We start from the raw sequence: 27,638 nt of genomic DNA on the forward strand, positions 1-27,638 counted from the left end.
GCGCCGCAGCTGGCAATGGGTCCGAAAAACATAGCTGAACTGCCGGAATCAGTTGTCGGGCACCTCGAGTATATAAACTGGCCGTCGTGCGGTCTGTAGCTTGTAAGCTCTGAACCACTCCGAACTGAATTTGCTTTCTTTAAGCTTCGATGATGTCTTTGAACTTCGACGATACAATATTCGGATCGATTCAGCACGATTTTTGACAGCCACATTCAAATGATTAATGTAGTAGCCTTGCGTGTGGGGATGGATGCTTCCCAAAATGCCTGAGGGCATACAGTACGTGTTTTTCTTTTTTCACCGATAGCCGGAGCCAGCTTCACGGTATTTGGTTTTACGGTACGCTTTTTCGAATACCGGGCAGACTAAACTGCTCTATTGACTGCTGGAATTGCGCCTGCAACGACGCGTATGACATCCACATTTATGACGTAAAAAATGCGGAGCAAGAAGCGAACAGCTCGAAGCGCCTCGCAGCAGACGCAGGTGACGAGGGAAGCCGAAAGCAGACGACGTGGCTCGCGGATGTATACCTGTTACCCAAGACGCTGTGTCGCGCTGACAGGGGCCGCGATTAAAAAAAAAAGCTGATGTACGACATCGACCTCGGGTGTTGCACAGATTCGTGCACAATTTCAGTTAAAGATGGAAAATGGTAGCAGCGCTTGCAGATGACAGGGAGGGGAAGGATACATTTAGATGTGCTTGCCCTCTCGATTGGTCGAGAACGTCTGCAGCTTCTACGGTGCGGCAGGGAACTACGGAAACTGTATGTTGCAAGTATTAATTGGACTTAATCTTCCTCATCTGTAAATAACCGTCATCAGTTTTCTTGTTTCTCGATTTCTTTGACTTCTTTATATCCAAAGACATCTCCTGGAGCTAGCTCCGTTCGGGACGCCGCTTTCTTTCAAGCACGCCCAGTAAAGTTCTTCAAGCATCAAAAACAGCTCATAAAGCAACTTCTATAGTCGGCGACAACTTTTCTTGGCACTGGAGCGAGGGCCACAGAGCCAAATCGCGGGCATCCTACCGCCAGTTAATGTAGTTCCACAACAGCGCCCGTATTTTCACCGTGAAATATGCAAGTTCCCCCTTCATTTTCTACGTGGAGGTATTTGAGACAGGGCGCTGCTCTCACAATTAAGATAGTCGTATTTACCTTAATTTATTTGTTGCGACTTCGCGTTTTGAACGCGCGAGAAAGTCCCGCCGTCTTACGTGCACCCCGAACGCTAAGTGATGTCTGCGTCTACATGAAACGCTGATGGTGCGCCCCCGTCACTTTCTACAGGGTTACGAGACGCGCGCCAAAACGGACTACTTTCCGTAGTGCTACATGTGCAGAAGCTCCGCCGCCGTAGCTTCCTCTTCAGTGCCAAAAAAAGTTGTCGCCGAGTACAGCTGTCACCGAAAAACCATTGCTTTAACGGGCAGATTTCATCGCACGCTGTGCGACTTGCTGTCCATGTATATCCGACCTAACTATCCATCGTAACTGAGATGATGTTCTTCCCTTTATGACGCTTGCATATAATACGTAGTGCAACGGACCGCAGGCTGCTCTCCATTTTTCATATAGTACACGGACGTTTCTTTCTTGTCTTGCGCCGTCAACTCTTCGTTCGTTTGCGACCGGTTTGTCCCGTGTGGCCCAACGACGTCGTCTTGTCCGTGTAAACACCGAAGCTAGCCATGAAGATTGCAAACATCGTTACGATGCCACTCATAGCGACGATGTACTTTTATCGACGCCTGGCTTATGCGAGAAGCTTGAGTTCGCTATATTGGCCCCTACAAAGTTGTAGACCTGTTGTCTTGTGTCTTGGCGGACATGGCACCGACGCAGAGGAACAAGAAGCGTTGAGCCGAAGCCCGCCGACGCTGCCGGTGGGCATGCTAGAAAGCCACCCACGACGGGCGGGGCACAGGGCGCCGAAGGGAACGTCGGCCTCATCCGAGTGCTCGTCACCAACTGCTTTATTTACACGTACATACATTTGTACAGCGTCCTCGGTGGGGCCAGAAAACCGGTTCCGGAACCGTATTTGAAAAAACCCCACACCAGAAGAACAGACCTCACCGGTGAACTATACCGTGTCACAATTGTTCACGCCCCACTGACCAACGCTGCCGCGGGACAGAGATTGTGCACGATCGAGTCTCGAGCTATATGGTATGTGCTCCACAGCATAATTTGTGGCCAGACTGGCTGCTTCCGCCCACGGGGTTAAATTAGGGTAAGTTTGTTTGTTTGTTTGTAGCCTAAAATCCATGGTTCATACCCACTCTGCGGGATTGGCCAAGAGATCATATAGTCTAATATGGACGATAACTGCACTATTGCTTACAAAAAAAAAGGGGGGGGGGGAGTTTTAAAATGAAAACAGTATGTTAAAAAAAAGATAACAAAGATTCAGCGAGTGAGGAAAAAATTCTACTAGAAAATACACTAATATCTATACCTTGCTTTTGGGAGCCGATCAGACAGCTGGTTTTGCCGAACCCGACTAATTTGGTATGTCACGGATTTATCGAGATTCGAAAGTTACTTCTCAATCCGCTATTTTTCTTTTTGAGTATCTGTTAACGTGGGCTTTATGTTGAAAAACGTTTAGAGTCTTGAATAAAATTACACACCGCATCGAATGCATCTCTGTGGCAATCGCCCAAAACAGAGGTACCAAAATTTAGAATATTTTCTGTGGTTAAATTTAAACCTAGCTTCGCAAATGGAATCGCTAGAAGTCTTTTTCTGATTACTGCATAGTTCCGGCATGAACAAAAATAACGTTGAATAGTTTCTGATTCTTCGCAAAATGGACGAAGGGGGGAAGTGTCAGGCCAGCTCTGTGTAAATAAAAATTTAATGGGTGAACACGGCACCGGAATATAGAAATGATAATTTCTAGTTTTTTTTTTTTTTGACGGACTCCACTGGGCTTTCTATGAAAATTTGAGGGGCTGATAATCTGTCCATTTTGTGATATTTTCCAAACTATCTGTAAAAATAGCGAATTTCCTATATCTAACCCCTGATAAGAATTCTAACTCGGGAAGTACCGAAATTACTGGTTCATCAACTGATGCTCGTGGTAAGGCATCTGCCAATTCATTTAATTGTAACCCGCAGTGACCTGGGACCCACACTAATTTCAGGAGTTCTAAATGCGGCGGTGCTAATGTGTGGAACGCTGCTAGGGCACGAGATTATTCTGAGGTTGTCAGAGCTGCACACACTGAAAGTGAGTCTGTTAAGATGATTGCACTGGTCTCGGTCGTAGGAATTTTTCGGAGAGCTAAAATAATAGCTACTAGCTCGGCTTAAAATATAGGAGTGAAATCTGGAAGCCTCACTGAAAAAGACCAGCCAAGAAAATCGGATGCAATTCCTACGCCTGCCTTTTCATTGTTGACAGAAGCATCTGTAGCAATTACATTCTTTGTTTCTGCATGTACCTAGTAATATTTAATGTAGTGGTCAAAATCTAAGAGATTGCAACTTGGCTTGTGGGAGGAAGATTTCATCGTACTCTATCCTAATATTCAGGGTAGAGGAATTAGTTTCAATTACCGTGCTTATACCTACATTTATGCAATCCAGTTTCTTTTTAAAAACAACAACAAAAAAGAAACTGGGTGCATTGATTGGACTTATACTTCATCATCTGTAAATAGCCATCATCAGTATTTGTGCCGTTGGTCTTTGGCGTCGGCGCCATCTTGCTGTTGCTGGAATAAAGCGTCGGCTTAACCGTCGTATTTCAATATATTGTTGCGAGTGTGCTGCGACCCATGACTTCAAAGGCTCCCACAGGCTATACCCGGAGCCGTACTCACGAGTGCGTCCGACAGAGACGCTGGATGTGTCGTGGATGTGTCTTAAGCATAGAGTAAACTTATGTTGCTCCACGGAGGAAGGAAAGGTAAGGAGAGGGCATGCCCAGCCGGCGCAGGGCGTAAAAAATGTGGTGGAAATTACGTCACAGCGGTCATATTCACTAGGCACAATGGAGGCGTTTTGTTATTGTTGGTGTAGTGTGGTGCGGCACCGTTCAGGCGGTCCTGTGGTGGTGTGCGCGTTTTCATGGGACTCGCACCTAACCGCGGCGTACTGCAGGTGTTCGACAGCATCCATTCTTTGTGCCGCATTGTTAGCTACGCGATCTTCCTCCGGTGGTGGTTGTAACCAGGTGTCTGAACTAGAAACCACGGAACAAGCGCGCGTATACGTACTCCGAATTTGCAGCGTCAGTCAAAATTATGCTGAAAAGCCATCATAGAAGATAACGACTGTGCTCAAGAATTCGTTCAAGGAATGCCTTGCAGGCTAGTGACAGTTATGCGGTGTTACTTCTTATGACAATGGATGATGTATTTGCGGTCCACAGGCCCTTATTAATACTGTTAGTCTAATCTTGCTTTTCATGTTCTTGCTGCGGTTACGACATGCTTCTGTGCATTAAAGTTCCTGTTCTGCTTCGCTTAAGATGCTCCCTCTTCGCAATATTGTCTCGCTCTCCGCATATTGTCTGTATTGTAGCAAAACTCGTTAAAATGTCTACACGCACCTTCACAAGGTAACTAGGTGCACCTCACTAGATGCGCGTGCTTGTGCATTCAGAAGCTGACAAAGCCGTTCGAACGATGTGGTCCAAGTGATGTTCACCTTTTCTCACGCAGTCCTTCGGCTAACTTTCCCACCTTTCGCCCTAACGCGATCCTGGTCTTCGTTCTCCGTAGCTACTAGTGCGCGTGAATCACACTGGAGACGTGTTCCAACGCACTTTCGGGTGGTCTTCGCTGCTTTCGTCCTAATGAAATCATGGCCTTTGGGATATCCGTAGGAACCAGTGCGCGTCGGACAAAAGAGGGGCGAAAACAAAGAGGCCGGCACAAGCTCAACGGGCTGTCACGCACACAAGCTCCACCGACTTTACTGGCATAATTACGGACCTCCGGGTTTGTTCTAGGGAAGATATTTTTTTCTTTTTTTATCGCTGTGTCTAGCCCACAGTCTGACCGAAAATTTCAGAAAGCCTAAAGAGAAGCGCAAAAGGGGGGAAAAGTGATCTGAAAGAAGCTGTACAAATTTCGGTGCCTGGTTTCTCGCGCGGCAACGTCCGAGATATCACCTTTATTTTCACAAAGAACACATCAAATAAAAAAAAGCTTAACGTGCAACTTGCCGTGTTTATCGTAAACGCCGGCAGTGCAAGAGTGCAACAGCCATACGCAGAGATTTCGTCAACCGTATCGCGGCAAGACAGCGTGTTTAAATGCGTTCCGTTGGTTTCAGATAGCACCAGCGCACGCGGCGCGCAGGCCACGTGCTTTTTGAGACAGAGAGGGAGTCGCGCCTTCTGCTTCACATTCATATGTAAACAAGGGAGGAGAATTTGCTCAGTCAATATGGCCGACTTCCGGCTTCATCACGGCTTCACAACCAGTGACGTCAGGGCCTCTCCTTACCTTTCCTTCCTCCGTGTGTTGCTCTATGTCTTAACCGCGGAGCTGCACCCTCCTCGGGCGTCTCGGCGCCTATAACAAGACTGCGCATCTGGCGTCGGCTGCTTAATCGTTTACATACGCTGTAAATGTAAACGGTTTGTTTCCCCTGACTTCCTTTTGCCTTGCCACTGCCTGGATGCTCCCTGCCCGGCGTTGGCCCTCGCGACACGCTACCCAAGAGACTGTGGGGCCTCTCTTAACAATGCACAGTGTTGTGTCGAGCGCTGTCTATAAGCTGCAAAAAATAGCAAACGCGGGCGCTGCCCCCTCTATTTGTGGCGCTTAGTCTCCCGCCCCTAGAGTTACTGTATAATACAGTAACTCTACTCACCCCTAAACCCTGCCGTGCACGTGTCACGAAAATATTAAAAGGTCCATGAAAGAATGCCGAGGTCTAAAATTGGTTACGAAGACAAATGTGCGCACTTACGATATGTGAAGATGCTACAGAGATGAGAACATCCGTTTCAGCGCGTTTCAAATTCTCGCGCGGCCTTGCCCTCCTTCTCTGCCATAAGATGGGGAAAGGCGTAGCTCGTCGTCAGCACTCCGCCTACTTCGGTCAACGTGACACGACGTCAGTAATGGGTCATCGGCGCGCAGTCGGCGACCGAGCAGGGCATCCTCCACATGGGCAGGTGGATAGAGAAGGCGTGCAGGGGGAGAGTGTGAGATTGCGCAAACGATTACACCAAAATGAAGGAGAGAGCCTCTTCTCCTCTCTCTTCTTCGCCCTTTTGTGCTTCCCTATCGGCCGACACGGGACCACTTATCCCCATGATCCCTTTGCTATCATCCTCTGCCACTTAGCGTGGAGAAACACCGCCGCACGTGAGTCTTTTTATAGCTTTCTATTACAGTTTACAAGGCGACATCGGCTGCAGCCAGAGGCCAGTTTGTGGCGCTGTTGGCTTCTGGGACAGCATTGCGAAGGGTGACAAGCTTTTTTCTGTTCCTCGTGGAAAATAAAACTTAAAACGGCAAGTGATGTGGCTTCATCGTATCAGGAGAAAATGACTTCTATTGCCGCGAAGCGAGGCTTTGCAAGGTAAATCGATTACTGCGATTCGAATATATGTGCCATTCAAAAATATTAAGATCAAACTCTTCATTGATGCGTATACTGGACAGAAAACAACAACAACAAAAAGCAGCGCAACAATATCGGCCACTCTTTCTGGTGCACGGTAATTACACCGAACTACTTAGTGTTCGCAATTTACCAATGGTTTGTCGAAAACTTACTCCAACGTTATAGAAAAATTTTTTTGCTAAAGCTCTGTTTTCTCGCCTGTCTTTGTAGAGTTTACGGAATTCATTTGCCACAAGTCGTTAAAAAATTGCTCTGAGAAAATCTCAGATATTTTTAGAGCTCATTTTGCCAAATTGCTTAAAGAGCGAATGGTGATGAAATGTGTACGATAATGAGAGGCATGGCAAGTAAGTAGCATCGACTAATGAGCATAATTAGCAATATGCCGCAAAGCGGTTCGTATGCAAAGTATAATTTTCTACCACTGTTTGTTCACTAACCCTCTATCATTTCTCTTGAACTATATGTTTAATTGAAGCAGCTAGGAGTAACAGTTTTTATTCTTTCTGTAGGTGGTTGTTATGTATACATTTTAATTCATCCGCATTTCGTAGTCTTTTTGTTACTGATTTTCTGTATTCAGTAATAGTTGTCGTAAAACAAGTGTTGCTCTTCAATGCGCCTCATCATTTTGTTATACTTCTTAAGTACACATTTGACTTTAAAAAGAACAAGAACCTATCCAAAGCAAGGGCGTCATGCTGTTCTCGTCACCGTCTGCACTTTTGTTTGCACAATTGAGAAGTGAAATGTTTTGCAGCATACTTCGGCCGTATTCCGTCAGGCAAACTGCAGTAGGTGCAATGGTAACATATGTGTGACGGCTCAGATAGTTACAAGTCTGTAGTCAATGAGAATTCAAAAGTCACAGCTTCGGCTCGAGGCCGGAGCAATGAATGCGATAGCAACACATCAGGCTGTTATACAAAGTAAGGCTAGAAGATTCAGAAGCCATATGAAATGTAGTGAATACGGTCGACTGTGCTTGAATTGACAGCATAATGCAGTAACTATTATATCTAAACATGTCTTGTGGTAAATAGTTGACTGCGTGACGTCCCACGGGAGGTGAATCCCAAGTTCGGCATCGTGAAACGCTGCAAGTCACAGGTTTTAACGTCGAAGCACATAATTAACGTTGAAGTCACGCTCCTGTGACTTTCACCGCCACGTCCTGTATACGCACACCGCACAGAAGTTGCGTGCAGCAAGAAGTTCATGAAGTCAGTCCTCAAGGTTCTTGGTGAGATGTACACTTTTGCGACGGTGAAGCCGTGCGATGTTTTAACGGTTCAAGCGTAACCACAGTCATCTGGGGCAGCTAGATGAGTTTGTCCCTCTAAAGTGATAGTGGCGGTGCGCGTTTCGACGGGAATCGAATTCACAGGCACGACCAGAGCAGCAACTTCCCGAATAGTCCTGAACTGTATGCAAGCAATCCTTCTTTTTGCTTCCGAGTGAAAATGAAGCCTTAGGCATTTTTGAACGCTCCTTTCATCCAACTGTATGTGCTTCGGTGAACCCACCCCTACATTTATCAAGCCATCGGACATGTAAATGTTCAGGGAAATCATGTATGGCTTGTCCAAACAAAGTAGATGCTTTGTTCAAGAATATTTCTTTTACTCTCTTGACAGTATGCTGCTAGTGGTATATGGTGTATATACATATCTCGCCGTTAGTGACAGTATGAGCGGCGTGGCCTAGTTGGTTAATGCAGCGTGCGGAAAAGCGAGCCAGGAGTCGCTGTTTCGAATGTCCGATGGGTGCCTTAGAATTTTGTTCGCCTGACATATTTTTTTTTTGTGACTTATAAACATCCGGGGCATGGTGGCAGAAATCAGCTTGAGTGTATGTAATTGCTATCGCAACAAGTGTGTTATTTGCGTTTGTAGGCTTTATTACCGAGGCAGGGACTTGTCCGTCGTTCTCACACCGTTAGTGACGAACGCGGGAAAGTGCGTGTGCGAGTTTACCGTTAGCTGACTTACTGAGAAAAGTGTCCATGATCTCTTGTGAAGAAGAGAGCGGATTTGAGCAATGTACGAATATAAGCATGACCTCTTATAAACTGAGCCTACTGCAATAACAGTCTGCAATCGAAGCGCTAGCTCCACGAGGCGTGCTCGCTGCAACCAATAAGACCTGAGGGGTCAACAGAAGCGCGTAGACGTAGTAGAAATTTATAAGAATGCACGCGAAGTGTATATAGCAAAAAAGTGGGGTCGCTGTGTTGTGCGCTCAGAATTTGTTGCAGCGTCTGATTTTCCGAAATGCGTCTTCAAAACAAACACCACGGTATTCTGAAAGAAAAACGGCAGCTGTAAAGACTTACTATAGTGTTGCGTCAACATGTTCTGCCTCGTTTTCTTCGTGCGAGTGACGTGTTCCCTACTTATGAACTCTACGACAATGCCCAAATGCTAGGTTTTTCACGTTAACGCGTAAAGTTGCCCATGTGCACTGTGCCTACCATGCTTTTGCGCACATGAAAAGGATTGGTCAGGCAAAGGAAACGGGCTATTTTCGGGTTTGTTTTTCGAAAGGGAGTCTGCTCGGCGCGCAATATTAGGAAAATGTGATCGCCAAGGTGTACTGCACAAGTGTGCGAGCTTGTTCGCGGGGTGTTAAAGAAAAATGGTCGGAGCCTGTTTACTGGCGCTTTGAGGGCGTCAGGGAAAAAAATGCAGTGAAAAGACCGAGCTATCAGACTTGAGTTACGTAAAACTTGTCACGTACGTAACATACACATGTCAAGAAGCCGATACAGAGGTGAGAAAGTTGGTCAAATCTCAGCATCGTCCCCGCAGGTGCGCGAACACATATAACGAGATCTTTGGACGGCGTCGTCAGAGTGTGGCTTCAAAAAAAAAAATAGTAGACCCTAAGGCTTCGCCTTTAGGAGTTGAACACGATAGCTATGTGCTGCTCTTATTGCGTTGTTCAAACACTTCGTGCATGAAATCTTTTCGAAGTTCTTGCTGTGCACCCATTAAGTTCTTGTTCACCTATTGATAGTGGCGCATACCCACTATGGGGGATTGGCCAAGAATCGAGTGGTTCTAAAAATTACTGTTTAGATTTGGAATATTGGAGGTGTAACAGAAAGATTACCGATAGCCTAAAAAGTGTGGTGCTTAATGTAATGCATACATATTTTACATAAACGAATTTATTCTTAGATTAGAGCAGTAGTCTGATTTTATACGAATATAATTATGAGGACATGTTAGGATAATGGAACTGGTTAATTAGTCAACCTATTAGTTTCATCAATATAGTCCCGTACGGCCGCGCATACTGTCGCATTAGAGAAACCAGAAATGGAAGCTCCAAAAGACAAAATGACAGGCACAGATAAGTCCATACCAATACCACGTAAAGGTACTCCTAAAAGGGTTTTTCGTAATGTGTTAAACCGCCTGCACGTCAAAATGTGTTTCGTAATGTGTTAAACCGCCTGCATGTCAAAAAGAAATGATCTATTGTTTCCAGTTCACCACAGAACGCGCACAGTGGCGAATGAGCCTGAGCAGACCTGTGTTTATAGAGATTTAGATTTGTGGTACCCGGCAACGCAGCTTTGTGATAGATACTTCATGTTTACGAGTGCGGCGAAATTCTCTTCGCCAGGGATATAATAGATGGCGATATTCTGTAGAGTTTCTTAGTGCTGAACCTTTAAAGACTTCCATAAGCGTACGTCTAAGTTACCTTAGGTGTGAATGTTGTAGTGGGTGACCGGCTTTAAATAACGAAGGTAATGAGATGTTTTGACGCCCACTGGCAATGTGCGCTTGTACCACGCATTATTATAATAACTACAATATTTCATGTTGTATTGTCAAGCATGTATACAGGAGGCGTGTGTTAAAGCACGAAAGCTATACTTTTTCTGCATTTAGAAGGAGAGGAAGTTCCTTTCACTATACTCACAAGCAGGGGCGTGGCCGTGTGGTAGAACATCCGCTTTACATGCACGGGTTCGATCCCCACTGGGACCCAGTATACTTTATCATTTATTTTATTTGCATCGTTCTCGATTTTTCGGTGACGCGTTAGATGACGATTTTTCGCTCGCAGTCAACGACGCTGACATTTAAACTGACGCCGGAATTTCTGCGAAACGAGCTCTACCGCCTTAATATTTCTTGATGATGACCTATAGTGGGCCCTACGGCACCGCAGTTACGTTTCACCGCCTGCGGTCGACCGTTGTGGAACGACTGCACATTTAGTATTTATGATTGCGACTGTCATTAATATTTAGTTTTACTTGTTAGCCACTGTTGTACGTTTTCTTGTCCCAGAAAAAAAAAATCACCCAAGCTGTAGGAGAGATGGTACGCACACAACCGCGGTAAAATGTCAAGCTCGATCGCGTGCACTGGCCCTTGCGTGCATGCGCCCACGGAAGTAGACGCCGCAAGCGTGGTAATCGAATAGCGTCGAGTGAAAGACGCTGAAATGACGGTACCTTTTATGGAGCTTGAATGAGAGAAGCTCGGTGCACGGATCGTGAATGCAGGAGCTCGCCGAAGGCGTGTGCCGATCCCGCGATTGCACGGGCGATCTGCCCCTGGTCGTCTCGGACTGGCAACCGTTCGTTACATAGCTAATATACACACGTGGACGGTGTTGTGCAACACGCAGATAGGTGAGGCTGGCGAGGATGATCCGGGGTTCTATTTGAGGAGCGTGGACCCCGCGCAGTCTAAACTTAGAGCGGCCACCCTCGCCCGCGAGAAGAACGGCTGCGTACTGGCGTCCCTCCCTCACACCCGAAGGGCCGACGTCGCGCGTGCTCCACGCTCGCCGCACTTTTCGAAATACGCGCAACCGACGAACCGACCGATATCGACTCGAGGCGCCTGGACGCCGCCTGCTGCCCGGCTTCAGATGCTCTTCCACGCTGCACTGGACGATAACTTCCTTTTTATGGTTCCCAAAGACTGCGGAAGCCGGCGAATCGTGCGGCCGAGCCTCTTGATACGAGTGGGAAGCAGATAGAGGCGGCGCACGTTGGACTGGATACTGTCAGCGTCACGTGTATGGCGCCGCACTTGGCGAGGTTTGCCCACGAGGAGGTTGAAGACCCGACGCGGCGGTCGTTGCGTCGGATGGCGGGGGATTCCCCACATGGAGCGCGGTCACACCCATCGTGAGATGACATCGACCGCGCGTGAGATCCCAGCAACGGCTCCAACGGATACCGAATGACCTAGACGCTCTATGCTGATGAACCGCAGACGAAATATGCGTCATATCATTGAGTGCGCCCATCTGTAATTAAGCCCGACTGGAACTCAACCATTGCGACAATGCAGATGCGATTTGTATGTCCTCCCTTATGCTGAGATAGGGCACCGATACACCGTTGGCTCGCTTGGCGAGTCCCTGGTGCATCGACGACAGGTTCTTAGAGGTGACCGTGTTCGTAAAGACTGCAGTTCGGGTACCTGACACAGTGTTCTGCCCACTCGACGGCTATTGGAAGGCACAGTAGCCTGAAGTCTTGTTGACGGTTGTCGCCATAGCGCAGCAGTCCGCGAGGCGCTGTGGAGCAAGAAAACGATCAACGATGCCCAGCGGCGCCGTTCAGTGCTATGTACTACGGTCCGCCCCTACAGTCTAGCCTCAGCCGGCGGGCGTGGGCCGAAGTAGGCGGCGTCGTCGACATGATGAGTGAGGACCCCGCCAATTCGTCGCCCAGCACGTCGGGCTACTCCACACCTTGGTCGGCGTCGCTGCAGCGGTCTCAAGCACGCCGCCGGCTCGACCACCTAGATGACCGCGGAGGCGCGGACGACGAAGACGACGACGACGACGGAGGCACAAGCACGCCCACTCCGCTGCCCCAGCCGGCGGCGCATCAGCGACCTTCGGACGCCGCCGCCGACTCGTGGAGCAGCGGTGCCGACTGGAGGAGCAGCAGGCCCCCGCGGCGGCGGCGTCCCGCGCGTAGCTCGGACCATGAGCGTGGCAGGTCTCCGTCGCACGCGCGCCAGCCCTGGGTCGAGGAGCGCCGCAGCCTGGATGCGTGCGACCCGCACCTGCTCGCTGTCATGGCAGCTGCCGCGCAGCCCTGGATCGCGGCGGCCGCGTCCTCGCCTCCAGCCACGCCGTGTTGTTGCTCTCCGCCGCCTCAGCACTGCGCTCACGGCTGTGGCTCCCACGCGTGGGCCTCGCAGCAGCAGCGTAGGCGTGGATGCTGCTGCGGCGTCGCTGCTGCGAACTGGACGCCGTCGTCCTGCGGTCGCTGCTTTGCCGAGCCGCATTCGGCATCTCGTGGCTCGGCCTGCCAGTCTTGGATCGGCGGGGGCCGTTGCAAGGTGCGTCACCTTGTTAGGGTGGTGGTTGTCATGGGACCTACTCAATGTGGCATTACCACAGCTGCAACAGTTTGCGAGCTGACAACACGATTGAATGTCTACCTTGTTCTTGGAGAGGCCCAGCATTGCTCCAGCCACGGTTTCGTATGTATGTATGTATGTATGTATGTATGTATGTATGTATGTATGTATGTATGTATGTATGTGTGTGTATGTATGTGTGTATGTATGTATGTATGTATGTATGTATGTATGTATGTATGTATGTATGTATGTATGTGTGTGTGTATGTATGTGTGTATGTATGTATGTATGTATGTATGTATGTATGTATGTATGTATGTATGTATGTATGTATGTATGTATGTATGTATGTATGTATGTATGTATGTATGTGTTAGTGATGACCAGGCAATGGATGTTGCCTCCGCCACTCCCCCTTTTCTCGATTTCCCTGGCGCGAAGCACTGCGAATATGTGATGCATGGGCGCCACATCTTGTTTTTGTGTAATGGTAACTATTGTTAACCGCGGGGTAGTCATTTGTTCTACATAATCATGCATGAACAGTCAGTACATGCCGCTATATGATGATGGTATCTGCTTATGCGACGACCAATGTTGCTGGTCATCGCATGTGCGGGAATGGAAGTGCTGCGCCAAATGGGCATTCTGCGCCAATCTGACCCGCTGCGCCTAAACGGCAATTTGCGTGTGCAATGCCAAATTTAATCGAGTTTTATCATCGACCGAGCAACTCGCGTGGGCTACACAAAGAAGGACGCGACCGTGTCCATAACAAATTAGTTTGGGCACGTCCTACGTATATACTCGCATACTTTGCGCACTTTTGTTCGTGATTTTGGGGCTCCGAGAAGGGAGGAAGCAACGAAAGGGAGAAAGGCAGGGAGGTTAACCAGAAAGGCATGCGGTTGGATACCCTACACTGGGGGATTAGGGAAGGGGACAAGAAAGATGAAAAAGAGGGAAGAGGAGGAAAAGAAACAGGGGAGAGACAATAAATTCACTGCAGCGTGTATATAGAACTCCACCGCAAGTCAGAGGCGTTCACACAAACCTGTCTTCTTTAAAAAAAACACGAGAGGGCTTTCACTGCTTTGTGGGCTGTCGAGGGATGTGGCGGGGCTTCAATAACAGCTGCACAGAAAGAGGCTGATCATCCAGTCGCCGAAGTGCGTTGGCTGAGGCAAATCGAGGACAGTGGCACAGCAGGTAATTGATATGCGCACAACAGGGGTGCGCAAATAACGCGGGGGAATGCATACGACATAGTGTGCAATAGTCTTAACGCGTGCAGTATATACACTAAAATAATAAATTAATGCACAAACGAAGTGGAATTGTTGTTGAACATAATTAGCACGTACTTTAACCAGATCCGGTCACGTGGAATCGCTGATCGAAAGTTCTGACTGAGGATCATCGCCGCGGCCGCTGCCCTCCCAAAGCGCATCGTCCTCGGTTCTGTCGGGCGCCTTTGAATGCTCCATTTTCTTGAAGCTCTTTCCAACAATGCTACGAGAAACTAGGCCCTACAACATTGCGACACCGAAGGACCTAAGCGTTCGCATATAATATAAAGGACCTTCTTCAACGGCAGAACAAAAAAATGTAAATAGCAAGCGTTCACTCTGGTTTCTCCCGTGCCGATCGTCACGCGTTGAAATTCGCGCTGAAGTGCTTCGCGATCGCATGGTTCCAGTTTTCTTTGGCAAACATCGCAACTGCGAGCTTGAATTTCGCCGTATAGACGGTTTTAAGGTCACAGGCGTTGTACCACAAAAACTTCCGGTCACCTAATTTACCAGCTCCTTATGTCGAAACTAAAAGCACGTGTTCGATTTCTTTTCAAGGCTAAGAAAAATCTCTCTTTTGTTTTTCACGTGAAAGAAATGTGGGTAAAGTACTAGGGAATGATTTATAATTTTTGTGTTGCTCAAAAGAACATTTACTTGAATATATTTTGCCAAATAAGGAAAGGAACTTGTAGAAAGTCGGCGGGCTATTTTCTAAAGCTTTTGTTGTCCACCGATGCTATTAAGACACATCAGGGGAGAAAACCGAATGTCGTCAAGGGTCTGTGTTTGTATACCTTGAAAGGGTCTGTATACAGAATTATCGTAGGTCTTCTCGAAAATACAGTAAAAAAAAAAGTCACAGCTTTGCCGCAAAGGCGAAGCAATGAACGCAATAGCAGCAAATTGGAAGGTCACGCGCATAATGGAAAGCAGATCTAAACGTGCCCAGCGTTTCTCACGCACAAATCACCCACTAAACGTACTCATAGGTACAAATGCACGTGAATAAACGTCTCAGTTGTTACTTCGCTGTGTCTGAAAAGCGCGCGCTTTTCGCAAGGGGAGACTGCAATTATTGCAGTGACCTTTGTGCGCCAGGTAACTACAACATAATCGTTCCAGGTAAAGCCCGAGGCCAGCCAAGACTAAAGATCCTCCCCACCGTGAGATAAAGGCGCTGTTAAGGGTAAGAAGTTGATGATGGCATCCCACCGCGGCTATCAGTTGTTAAAGACTCGAGGTCGATAGCAGGTATACGGCGGGCTTCTCGTGGGTAGGTGGCCCCCCGCCGTCGTCCGCATAGCCGATCTTCGCCAGTGAGGAGACGCGTTCGTAAGAGAGATAAAACGAAGATTCACTTACATGATAATATATATATATATATATATATATATATATATATATATATATGCGTTATTCGAAGGTCGTAGGTTCGATTCCTGCTCACGGCTGGTTGTTTTTTCACCCTCTTTTCTTTCTATTTATTTACATTCCATTTGTTCTAATAACTTCCCCCATGCAATCCTTGGCATTGTTGTCGGTTAGATCTCATTAATATTGTGTAAAACACGGAAAAACGAGCCCTTAGTTATGCACTTCTTTTCCTTATATATATATATATATATATATATATATATATATATATATATATATATATATATATATATATATATATATATATATATATATATATACGTTGAGTGACGTCGACGCCGACGGCAAAATCCAGCCGATAGTGTTCATATAATATCGCAACAAAACGCGACGGATACATGGCGAAACCTCCAACTTCGTTCTCTGCATCCGCGCTGCAACCACGCGTTGCAGCGCGGATGCAGAGAACGAAGGGAACATTTGGCGCGACACATGCAGGAAGCCTTCCTCCACGGCGCGACAGGCGCTCGCACGCCTCCGATGCTGAACGTTGGCCGTGGCCGTACGTTACCATGGTAGAGATCGTAAAGGTAGGGGGAGGGAGGCAAACGATCGAGCAGTTCCGGCGGATACGATCTTCGAGGGACCCCAGTTCGGGGGAATTCCTCGGAAGAAGGGACTTCGCACTCGCAGCCCGTTTGATTGCGTTGGCCCCCAAAGGGCCAATGTTTCTTTGCGCGCGCCGGTGAGCTGGCTCGGGTGGGTCGGGGAGCGTAAAATATGCGAGTAATTTTTTTTTTTCTGTAAAGCTTGCAAAATATAAGGGGTGAGCAAATTATGCGAGTAAGTACGGTATTTTGGTTCATGAATGCATGGATTTGACACGTGAACAGAATGCATGGATCTTGTTAAGGTGGTGTTTGTGTTCGTACTTCATTATGCGACTGCATGTAAAGCTGTTAGTCAAACTATAAAGAAGCGGTGGTGTTGCAAAAAAACTCGCCGCACTATTGCCGAAAAACCGCTGAGCACCTCATGCACGTGCTCTGTTAACCGTCGAACCATATAAACTGAAAAAAAAAATGAAAATCAGTTTCACCGGCGAAGCAATGACTGCAATAGCAGCAATTTGTAATGTTGTAATGGCGATGCCGCACTCGCTCCTTTCTATTTTTGTTACCGCCCCATTACGCGTATAAAGGTGCCTTGTGGAAACCACGCCCGAATGACTGGAAACTATCTAGATAATCTTAGAACTTTACAATGAGGTGACGTGCACATAGCGTACATTAGAGTTTGTTCTGGAACTTACGCGGCCGCTAGCGATAACGCTGAAAAAGACGATGACACATCTATAAATGCCGACGCATTTTGCTGCTTAGCAGATTATCGATGGCCAACACTTTGTTTGCTGCTATCCGTCTACAGCGTGTGTTGCTTGCAGAGTGACGTTTCTTTTCCCGGGCACAAGTTCGCCGAAATAAAAAGTTGACTTGTCAAAACAGTGGCTGCTGCCTTCGCCATCACGACCCCGTTATACGAAGGCTGACAGCTAACTTTTTTTGGATTCGTCGTCGTGACGCAGTACAAAATGCTGTTTAATATAAGTGCGGCCTCTCCAGGAAGAGATGCTTTTATCGCGCCATCTCTTCCCGTTGAGAGTGCACCAGGTAGAAGGGTTTATGAGCCTTGCGCTGATGCTTGCAGATGGCGCGTGTTCCAGCTATCACATCCACGCCATTGATTAGAATCAAAGTTTGGGGCTGCTGCTCGAGTGACCCCCCTTTCCTCCGCATCTATTCATGCTCGTTAAAGACGGGTGGCGTCCTTTCTGCTTGAGAATTTGACGGCACGTCTAACGCGTAGTGGGATACTATCGCGTGCGCCCTCCTACTGTCAGAGATCGGCCGCCTTGTTTGATCTCTGCTTGAGCAGAGCTAATCACCCCAGCTTGCACAATTTTTACGCGTGCGTTGCGCAGGCAATGTTACCAACTTGTAGTTTGCGCGGAGCATGGCGGCGATGGCGAAAACCCGTCGAGTGACCAATAATTCCTATCAGAATAAAAAGTTTTCACTTCATTGCCTAGGAATGGCGCGGTGAGCGCATCTAAATTTTCTCTCTCTTCTCATGTCGGCTGTGGCACTTCAATGACGCAAACGCAAGTTTTTTGTTACTTTTATCTTTACTTTTATTTTTTTGGTTTAGTGTGAAGATAAGTCATTATAGTAGCTCATCTCTAAATTTGAGTTGCTGCTCATGTGGGATGCGGTGTTTTAATCACACTTTGAACATTGCAACATTTCAGCAACATTGCAACGTTTTAACATTAAAATTTTTTCATTCGTCTGAGGTCTAGTGGCTGTCCAAAGCGCCGCCCATGTTTTTTTTTTCTTTGAGTTGCTTTGCTTTCGGCTTTGATGTTGTAAGGTTTAATATATACCAATTTGGCTAAGTCTGGTTGATGCAATAGCATTGCATGCTTAGTAAAAACCACTGAAATTATTTGTGTTTACCAGGGAGCGAAAATTCTAATTAACAGTACTGTGTGACGCGAGAAATCTGCTCTAAAAGTAAATAATGATGCTCCGAAATTCCATTTTTACTGCTCCAAAACTGCATTATTCCTGCTCCCAAAACTGCTCCAAAAAACTCTCTCAGCCCGCTCTCACCCCTGCATGTGCACTCTTTAGGGCTGCGAGGCTGTACCGTTCTTTTTTTTTTTTTTTTTTTTCATATTGTCATGCGTGTTACTTTGATGTTCATGGTTTAAACGCACAAAAAAATTCAGCAATGCTTGGCACAAATAAAGCCTCTGAGTTTGAAAAGCTTCATGATTGCAGTAGATCTTTTTGTTAAGATAGCGTGCAGTATACCAACAGCCCACTTATCCCAAAGCTTTGGTGACCACCGATGATAAAGCTGCAAAGTTCGAAATGATAAAGCTGGACCATTGTAAAATACAAGGAAACCCAGCGATGATTAGTAGATTGATGGTCTACACTCAGTTCCAGGGTGTATTGCCAGGGTGTATTGCTGTAGTCTGACCTTCAGTTTTCCGGCCACAGATTTGGCCAAATAAAGGGTTTCTTCTTTGACATACCAATTGTTGCCTTTGTTGATGCCACAACTGGAACAATTGAAAAATTACTTGAGATACAGATGATGCTATGCAGTTGCTTAGCCCTGCTTACATGCCACATCGAAGCGCACTCATTAGTCACTGATAATTTATGGGAAATGATCACCACAATCACGACTAAGGAGCTGCGCAAGTTATTGCCTTTGCTGCAGCCTCAAGTTGATTAGATCGCCTACATTTTCCTCGAGGAAGTTCAGCAATCGCTTTGAATTTCCAAAGCACCTCAGCCAGAGCCAGACGCTATGAGCTACGCTGCTGCAGTCTGCTGCAATGCTTCTCCAAGGCCGTGTCAGGACGCTGCCTCACTGCAGTTCTGCCACCAGACTCCACCGCCACCAACACCATACTGCCCACCTGCAAGCCAGCGATATGCCCTAAGGAAGACCAACATCTGTTGTGCCCCTGACCACCACCCACTATGCTACCACTGCGGTGAAGCCGGGCTGTTGCGACTGGGGGACTTTGTCGGGTCTCGGAGCCATCCGAGGGTCAGGGCGAAGACGAACCCAGGAGACGAAGCTAGAATCTAAAAAGGTTCATTTACAGTATTTACATGATTAGGTAGCGTGATACATGACAAACAGGAAAAGCACGAAACAGGAAACGGGAAACAGGAAAAACAGGAACAGAAACAGGAAAAACAGGACCAGACAGCGCAATGTTGAAGCAGTGAAATAAGTCATAGTAGCCGTGATTCGGAGCAGACTATGCTGTCGTCAGTAGGCCGTTCGTCATGGAGTTAAGGAAAGTCAAGACTACGTAGGAAGGCCCCGAATTTCGGACAGCTGCTGGTCACCTCGCAATGCCAAAGGGAATTTGCTCAGCAAGAGTCTCCATTAACAATGGACTGTTTCCCGCAAGGTGCTCAAGAGATGTTATCCTTGGTATGGACTTCATAGGCCTTTAGGGTGCATTCATTGATCTGAAATCCAAGTCGATAGTGCTATTTACAGAAAACGTGCTACGATTGCATACGCTGTCAAGAAAGCAGGCCTTGAATGGGCTTGAAGTCAAAATCATCATTGCCCCTTGCTCCAGCGTCGGCATTTTTGTCGGCTCTCAGAAATCAACAAATCTGCAAGGCGTCGTTGAAGGCGATTGGCACCTTTTGATCAACCGTGAAATTTGAGTTGCTAGATTAATAGCCAAGCTACGAGCAAGGAAAGCAACAGTGATGCCCACAACCTTCAGCAACTAGTAAAAGCACGTGAGTAAAACAGGACTGCCGCCTACATCGAAAAAATTGTTGAAACCAGCAACGCTTTCATCCTTGCCTAGTCTACTGAACCTGCTTTCCCAAGAATGTTTCCAAGAAAGTTTTGACGTCAATCTGAGCCTATGAAAGCACGAGCAAGTCAAAATCTAAGCCCTGCTCGTGAAATTCTAGGATAGCTTCTCATCGTCATAAAGAATCCGATGGACCCCACTCATGAAACATTGTATCATAACAGAAGAAAGTTCTTCACCCGTCCGTTGGACCCTGTACTGAGTCTTCATGACAAAACACGAAGCCGTAATGAAACAAATCAATTAAATGCTAATCGGCGACATAATCCCGCTGCCCAAGAGTTCTTAGGCATCTCCCGTGGTGGTGGTGAAGGAGAAAAATGGAACCTTATGCTTTTGCACCAACTATCATTGCCTGAACAACGTCACGAAGAAGGACGTGTATCCTCCTTCACTGATAGATGACGCTTTGGATCGACTTCACCACACAAACTACTTTTCTTCAACAGACTTTCTTCAAAGCCAGATTGAAGTTGACCGGAGAGATCGAGAAAAGACTGCTTCTATAAGGCCTGACCGCCTGTTTAAGTTCAAGGTCACACCTTTTTGTCTTTTTTCAGCCCCCACGACGTTATAACATGTATGGAGACAGTACTGGTCAGCTTGGAGTGACAGACTAGCCTTGTGTACCTGGACGATGTCATGTTTTCCTCAAGGTTTTCTCAGCTGTACTTCAAAAAATGAAGACCTTTGGACTTACCCTGAAGCCAGAACACTGCCACTTCTTTCACGAGAAACTCTTGTTCTAGGGCCATGTGATAAAGAAGTCTGGAGTACGCCCCGATCTGTAGAAGACAGCTGTGATTGCTTAATGCCCGTCATTTGCGGACAAAAAGGCCGTGCTTTGAATTCTTGGTCTGTGTGCGTATTACAGGTGCTTGATCAAAAGTTTTGCCCACATCGCCAAGCCACTAACGAACCTTTCAGTACTGGCATTGAGTTCAAGTAGAGAATGCCTGAAGAACAAGCATTTCAATAACTAAAATAACGCCTGCTGATGCCTGCATTACTTGCTCATTTTGAGATATGGCGAAACATAAACACACTCTAACATGAGCAGTGTAGGATTCGGCGCTGTTCTTGTGCAGAGGTCTGACGGAGTGAAAAGGGTCATCATTCTTGTTAGCTGGTGACTATCAAAGGCAGAAGTCAACTATTCTACAACAGGAAAGGAGTGTTTGGCCATCATTGAGGCAACATCAAAGTTTCACCGCCATCTTTATGGCAAGCCCTTAAAAGTTGTGAGCAACCACCGTGCCTTGTGTTGGCGAGCTAACTTGAAAAGACCTTCGAGTTGCCTCACACGGTGAAGCCTGAGACTTCAAGAATTCGCCATTAACCTTTTTCACAGGTCCACAAGCAAACACTTCTATGCCGACTGCCTGTCGTGTGCCCCTGGCGACACACCGCTGCAGGATGACCAAGATAATGACTGCTTCTTGGGAACCGTAAATGCTAACGACTCCGCTGAATGACAACGAGCCGACCCAGATCTTTGTGGCCTTATGAAATAGCTGAGGGCAGCAGCGCTGGTGTCCTAAAAATGTTTAAGCGAGCATGGGCGTTGCTTCTCCTGCGAGTAGGTGTTTTCCAAAAGAAGAACTTCTCGGCACGTCGAGCTAAGTATGTTCTTGGGGTGCCTTCCGCATGTCGACCAGATGTTCTTGAAGGCCTGCATGATGACCCCGTGGCAGGACACCTGAGTGTTCTCCGCAGGCTTGCCAAAATACAAAGAAGGTACTACTGGTTGCTAATAAGGAAGTGATGGGGGCTAGTCGGCATGTCTTCATGCTTGTGATCTGCTTCAAGTAATGAAAATTGAGATACAATGCAGACTGATGTGTAAGCTAACATCTACTTTATTTCAATCATAGACAGCTTAATGTAGAAAAAAGAAATGAACACAAAATGAGGGAAGGATTCAGTTATAAAAACAAAATACGAATAATGAACATACCAAGGCATCAAGTAATATCATTGAAACATGTCAAGAATTACATATTCGGTGATACGGTTTCCTTCAAGAAGCCCATTTCTTTTTTAGAGAGAGCGATAGGGAGCATGCTAATGCACCTTTCACTGATATGCATGTAAAAAGCTTCCGTAATTTTCTTCTCTGTCTGATTGAAAGATCACACCAAAACTTTTGTGTCGGAAAGCATTGCTGTACATTTACATTCTGTACAGTGGAAAGCAAAGTGACCAGAATGCATTAGCAGTGATTCAGCCTAATTACGCTCTTTTAGTCTCTCATTAATGCACTTTCCAGTCTGGCTTACTTACTTCTTATTGGAGTAGAGAAGGATGCCTTAAACAAGGCCTTATGAGCATTGGACAAATTTGTTTCTAGGCTTGACACTACAGCCTGTTTCGTTCCTTCCGCTTTCAGAATCATTCACTCTGTTGCATAGCCTTTTTTAGTTTGTTTGGTCCTGAAAATACAACTTGCACGTCAAAATTTTACATAACTTTCTTAATTCAATGAGAGAGCTGATAGATGTGGCGAATGACTGCTAGTCTTTCCGAGCTCCTACCCTGTGTCGTCTCTCGTTTTTTAATACCTTGCAGCAAATCACAAGCATGAAAACTAGTCGCTGCGCCTTGCCGATGACGTTGATCGTTACATGAAGACTTACTGAGATTGTCAGGGGTGGAAGACACCATCGACTAGGTCAGCTGGACTTCTGCTGCACATCAAGCAGCCTCGCTGGCCATTCAAGCGTATTGGGATGGACCTACCGGGGCGGTGCTCAACCTTGAGTTTGGAAAACAAATGTGTCATTGTAACTACTGTCTACCTCACCCGCTACACTGAGACAAAAGCCCTGCCCAAAGGCAGCGCATCTGAGCTTGCCAAATCCTGCATCGAAAACATTGTCCTGCATCACAGCACCCGGGAGGTCCTGATCAACGATAGTAGTAAGGCACTTACTGCTGTCCTCACTCGAGTAAATCATTCACACCACCAGACAAGCCACCGCCGAATGACAGTGTACCATCCACAGAAGAATGGCCTCACCGAGCGCCTGAACAAGATCATTGCCGACATGCTGGCCATTTATGTCGACATACAACACAAGACGTGGGATGCCATCCTTTTCTACATGACCTTTGCATACAACATGGCCATGCAAGAAACGACACAAATGATACCGTACAAGCTGGTCTATGAAAGGAGCCCAGCAATTTTGTCAAAGCCACATTACCCGTCTGGGACGTAAGAAACTTCGACAACTTGCAGGCTCCAACTGTGCGTTTGGAGCCTGCAAAAGATTGACAGCCGCTGTTACAGCCTTTGACGAAACCATGTAGAATATCAGCCTGATCAACGTGGTTGTGTCTAGATGCCAAAACACTGACATGTACTTAGTGAGAAGCCTCTTCGACAATAGTTTAGATCGTACAGGGTATTTCGTAGTATCGGTGAACTCGACTGCGAGGTTATACATGATGGCACGATGAACTCTCAGCAGCACCGGGCACGCCCAGAGGTCATCCATATGGTGCCTGTGAAGCCTTTTTTTGCTCCTTAAGGAACTGTGGGCTAGATTTGTGTGCTTGCTCTGCTATGTTCTTTTGTGTTGCATGCATATTTTCTTATTCAGGTTATATTTTTTTAAGCATCTGTTCCTAATTTTTTTAAAGAGGAGCCTTGTCCTGTGTGTTAATTTGATGTGCATGGTTTAAACCCGCAAAGAATGTCAGCAATGCTTGGCACCTCTAAATATTTGAAGCTACTGGCTCAAGATCTTACACGCACGTTCTGGTCGTCTACCAGCTTCCAAAGGTGTCAATTATATGAACTGGATCCTTCGCTCAAGATAAAGCTACCATCACAACTTTCCCGCTCCAATGCGACACTGTTATGCCACCTTTGGTTGGGTGTTGCATTCACAAAGGTGTACTCCTTTCACATTGGTATGGCAGACACCTCTACATGCGACTACTGCGGAGCTGAAGAGACCATGGATCACGTCCTGTGCAGCTGCGCTTGCTACGACACACAGCGATGCCAGCTCCGGATGGTTTTGAATCAACTTGACTCCAGACCATTTTGTGTGCAGAAGATTCTAGGACCTTGGGCATCTGCCTCAGTTGCACAGAAAGTGACTAAAAGCACTCCTACTTTACTTAAAATCAACAAACCTGAGCGACCGCCTGTAGACTGTGTGTGCTCGTCCGAGTGTGCTCGTGATTGTGTATACCTTCTTATCTCTCTACAACCACTTTTCTCCCCTTCATCCCTTCCCCAGTGCAAGGTAGCAAACCGGATGTGCGTTTGGTTAACCTCCCTGCCTTTCCTTGCATCTTTATCTCTCTCTCTCTCTCTCTCATGATTGCACTAGATCGTTTTGTTAAGATGGCGCGCAGGACACGAACAGCCACACTTATTTCAGCTTATGTGACCACCAGGGATAAATCTGGAAAGTTCGATGCGTGATATTTAAAATATGCACAACCCAGCAATGATCATTGAATTGACTGCAATGCTTTATTCGCCGCCATCAAAGCCAGTGTGTATTTGTTGTCTGACTTTCAGTTTTCTGGCTACAAGTTTGGCCAAATAAAGAGTTTTTTTGTTATCATGTCGACTGTTACCTTTGTTGACGTCACGACTATGTGGCAATATCACCCCGTCTAGCAAGCAGTCTGACTGAAAGCCCATAAAGAAAAATTAAATGAGCCACAAAAGACAAAGCATTGAAAGAAAAGCTATGCAAATTGCAGGCACTTGTAGTCAGAACAATAATTTTGCTGGTACAATAAATCATATTTATATTGTCACATGAGCTAATAAAAGCAAGATATTACAGTATAATCCACAATGCTCATATAAACTTCTTTCGGCGCAAGAGTAGAATACCAGCACGAAATGATTTTGCCTGCGGTAGTGTGCTGGCCGAGTGTGTTGAGTTCCGTTCTGGTCCTTTCGAATTGTCTTGGCACAGGCCCCGCGCAGCCCACATGCTTTTCGACCCAGAGAGAGCAACATGCCTTCTACGGCGCTGTTCACATATAAACAAGAGAGGGGAATAGACCCAGTCTATATGGCCGACTTTCGTTTTCAGTGCAGCTTGATAGATATTGACGCCAGGCCCTTTCCTGAGTAGTTTCCTTTTTCCGTGGTCAGCTGCTAGCTCGTAATTATATCAGATGCTACGTTATACCAACAGGCAAAAAGAGGGTTCCACACTTGCTGTAAGGGCAGCATTCAGTGCTGACTGACGCTCTCATGTTAAAATGTACATATATACCCGGTAAACTGTACAGAGGGATGACCGCCGCTATAGCTCAGTGGTAGAGCACTAGAGGCATTGTTTGAAGGTCGCAGCTTCAGTACCTGTTGGCGGCAAGTTGTCTTTTCATCTGTTTTTCTTTCATAATAGAAAAGCACAGAGATGACTCACAAAGAAAGACTAAACGACACAAACGCTGGCTGTATTCTGGTTACTTTATTCAAGTAAAACAGAAAAGAGAAGAAAGAGCAACATAACATGCGTGCGCAACTTTCGAATAGGACAAAAAACTAGACATGTAGCATAATTACTTCTTCTCCAAGTACATCATCATCATCAGCAGCAGCAGCAGCAGCAGCAGCCTGACTACGTCCACTGCAGGACAAAGGCCTCTCCCATGTTCCGCCAGTCAAGTCGGTCCTGTGCTTGCTGCTGTACATCAGCTTGCAATCAAGTAATGCAATCGATGGTGCAATAACACAATCATCACCATTTTTACAGATAGCAAAAGCTTTAGCTATTTCTTTTATGTGACATATCATGCGTCTGTAAGCAATGGTCTGCGGCAAAATTATGGGCCGCAACTGCAGTTGGCATTGTGGGCAGACAAATGGCACAACGGCAAACCCTTTAAAGAACTATAGTGCTTTCGAAGGCATATCTGAGCCCCATGTAAACCTTACCACATAATAGTTAAATGCAGTGAACGAAAATTCGGCAGATCCCACGTACGTGGGAATGATCGGCACGTCATGAAATGACACGAAAGATATGTACAAATGTTACACGCGCAGACATATGGTGAAGAGTTGCAGTTGTTTATATAACCAGTTGGTTGCACTTTCGCAACGATGCCAACTGGAACATGCGTATTAGCAACACCAGAAGTGCTGATGCTCGCGAGGATGCGGGCATTATTTATGTCCTGACCAGCACGTCATCATCCCGTATTTTCTTATCGACCCGTATTTTACTGTTGGCTCTCTGGTGTCTTTTATACCTATTGGTCTCTTATAAAGGGGTTCCACTGTATAGTGTATATGAACACAAAATTAAGAGATAATTGCACTGCAAGGCTCTTAGAAATACTTCAGACATAGCTGTGGTAATCTTACTGCTTGAGTGAAGTAAGGAAGTGTGAATTCAATTTTTATAGTGCCCGTTTCAAGCTTTCCCTAGAAAGCTTGAAAATTCAAGTAAGCGCATTTTTGCAATGCAAACTCATTAACATTAAGCATAACAAAAATGTGAAATGTCAGCAGAGGTCTGCAGAGTCAATAGAACTCGCTCAAATTTACCCACAGATTGCATTTCTTGATTGGTGACCCATCTGACTCAGGCGTAATGATATTTAGTTGTCCTACCCTATATGGCTTTCTCAGACTGAAACAGACTTGTAAATCTCAGTAAACCTTATGAACCATACTGAGCATAAATTTGACCGAGTCTGAATTATAATGGTTTTGAGTAGATCAACCCATGAGTGAGGGGTCTGATTTATCAACACGCCTTCTAAGTTTGGCTTGCCTTAGTTACATTTTCGTCAAAGTATGGTTAGTGCTGAATGACTAGATTTACGAATAGATTAATTTCCAACAGACGAATCCAGCATGTTTAAATATTTTGGGGTAACATTTGAAAATAATTTGCCCTAGGCAAATAAACACTGTTCGCGCAAAGCTTGTTTCGGGTTACTATGCGCTTTCACAAAGGGGTCGTCATTTCGATTTTAACACATTACGTATTTTATATCTAACACTCATCTACAGCCATATCACAAGTTGTAATGAATCGTGGGGTGCGACGTTCAAAACTTATCTTGAACCTGTACGTAAGCTTCAGAAACGAGCACTCCGAATAATCACCAACTCGCGTCATGATCAACCTAGTTTACCTCTGTTTATAAAAATGAATATCTTCCCTATGATAAAATAAATTAATTGAAAATCGCCACGTAAGTTTTCAGTATAGTTAAAAACAACCTACTATTTCATATTTCTTTATTTTGCGCATCCTCTCGTGTGACTAGAGATCAAGCACACGAAAATTTTATTCTCTCCCCAATGAGAATTACACAAGGGCAATATTTGCTGCAGATTTAAGGAGCAAAAGTCGAATAAACTACCAGCAAAAATAAAACAAACAGAAAATTTTTCAACTGTGCTTAAAAAATACTTGCTTAGTCTGAGCGATGTTGATTCGATGTGAACAATCAGTCAGGATGTCATTTTTTTTTTTTTTGCTTGCTAGTAGTTTGCTGAAACCTGTTAAAACCAGTTTTCCCCTAGGTTAAACATGTAATTTTTAACTTTGTGTAAAAATGCATGAAATTACATTGTT

General features: G+C 46.0%; 1 protein-coding gene across 4 annotated transcripts in view; it reads left to right on the forward strand.

Moving 5' to 3' along the window:
- The window catches only part of Liprin-beta (liprin-beta 1), a 216,149-nt gene that overhangs the window by 42,865 nt on the left and 145,646 nt on the right, over positions 1 to 27,638 (forward strand). For 2 of the 4 annotated variants that reach the window (XM_075886464.1, XM_075886465.1), the window contains exon 1: positions 12,214 to 12,939. The exons of the other annotated variants lie outside the window; for them this stretch is intronic. In XM_075886464.1, coding sequence (XP_075742579.1) covers positions 12,214 to 12,939 — 726 coding nt within the window. Of the gene's footprint in view, positions 1 to 12,213; positions 12,940 to 27,638 lie in introns of those variants that run through there. 4 annotated transcript variants of the gene reach the window in all.

This window comes from Rhipicephalus microplus, chromosome 2 (genome assembly GCF_043290135.1).
Source record: "Rhipicephalus microplus isolate Deutch F79 chromosome 2, USDA_Rmic, whole genome shotgun sequence".
NCBI lineage: Eukaryota > Metazoa > Arthropoda > Arachnida > Ixodida > Ixodidae > Rhipicephalus > Rhipicephalus microplus.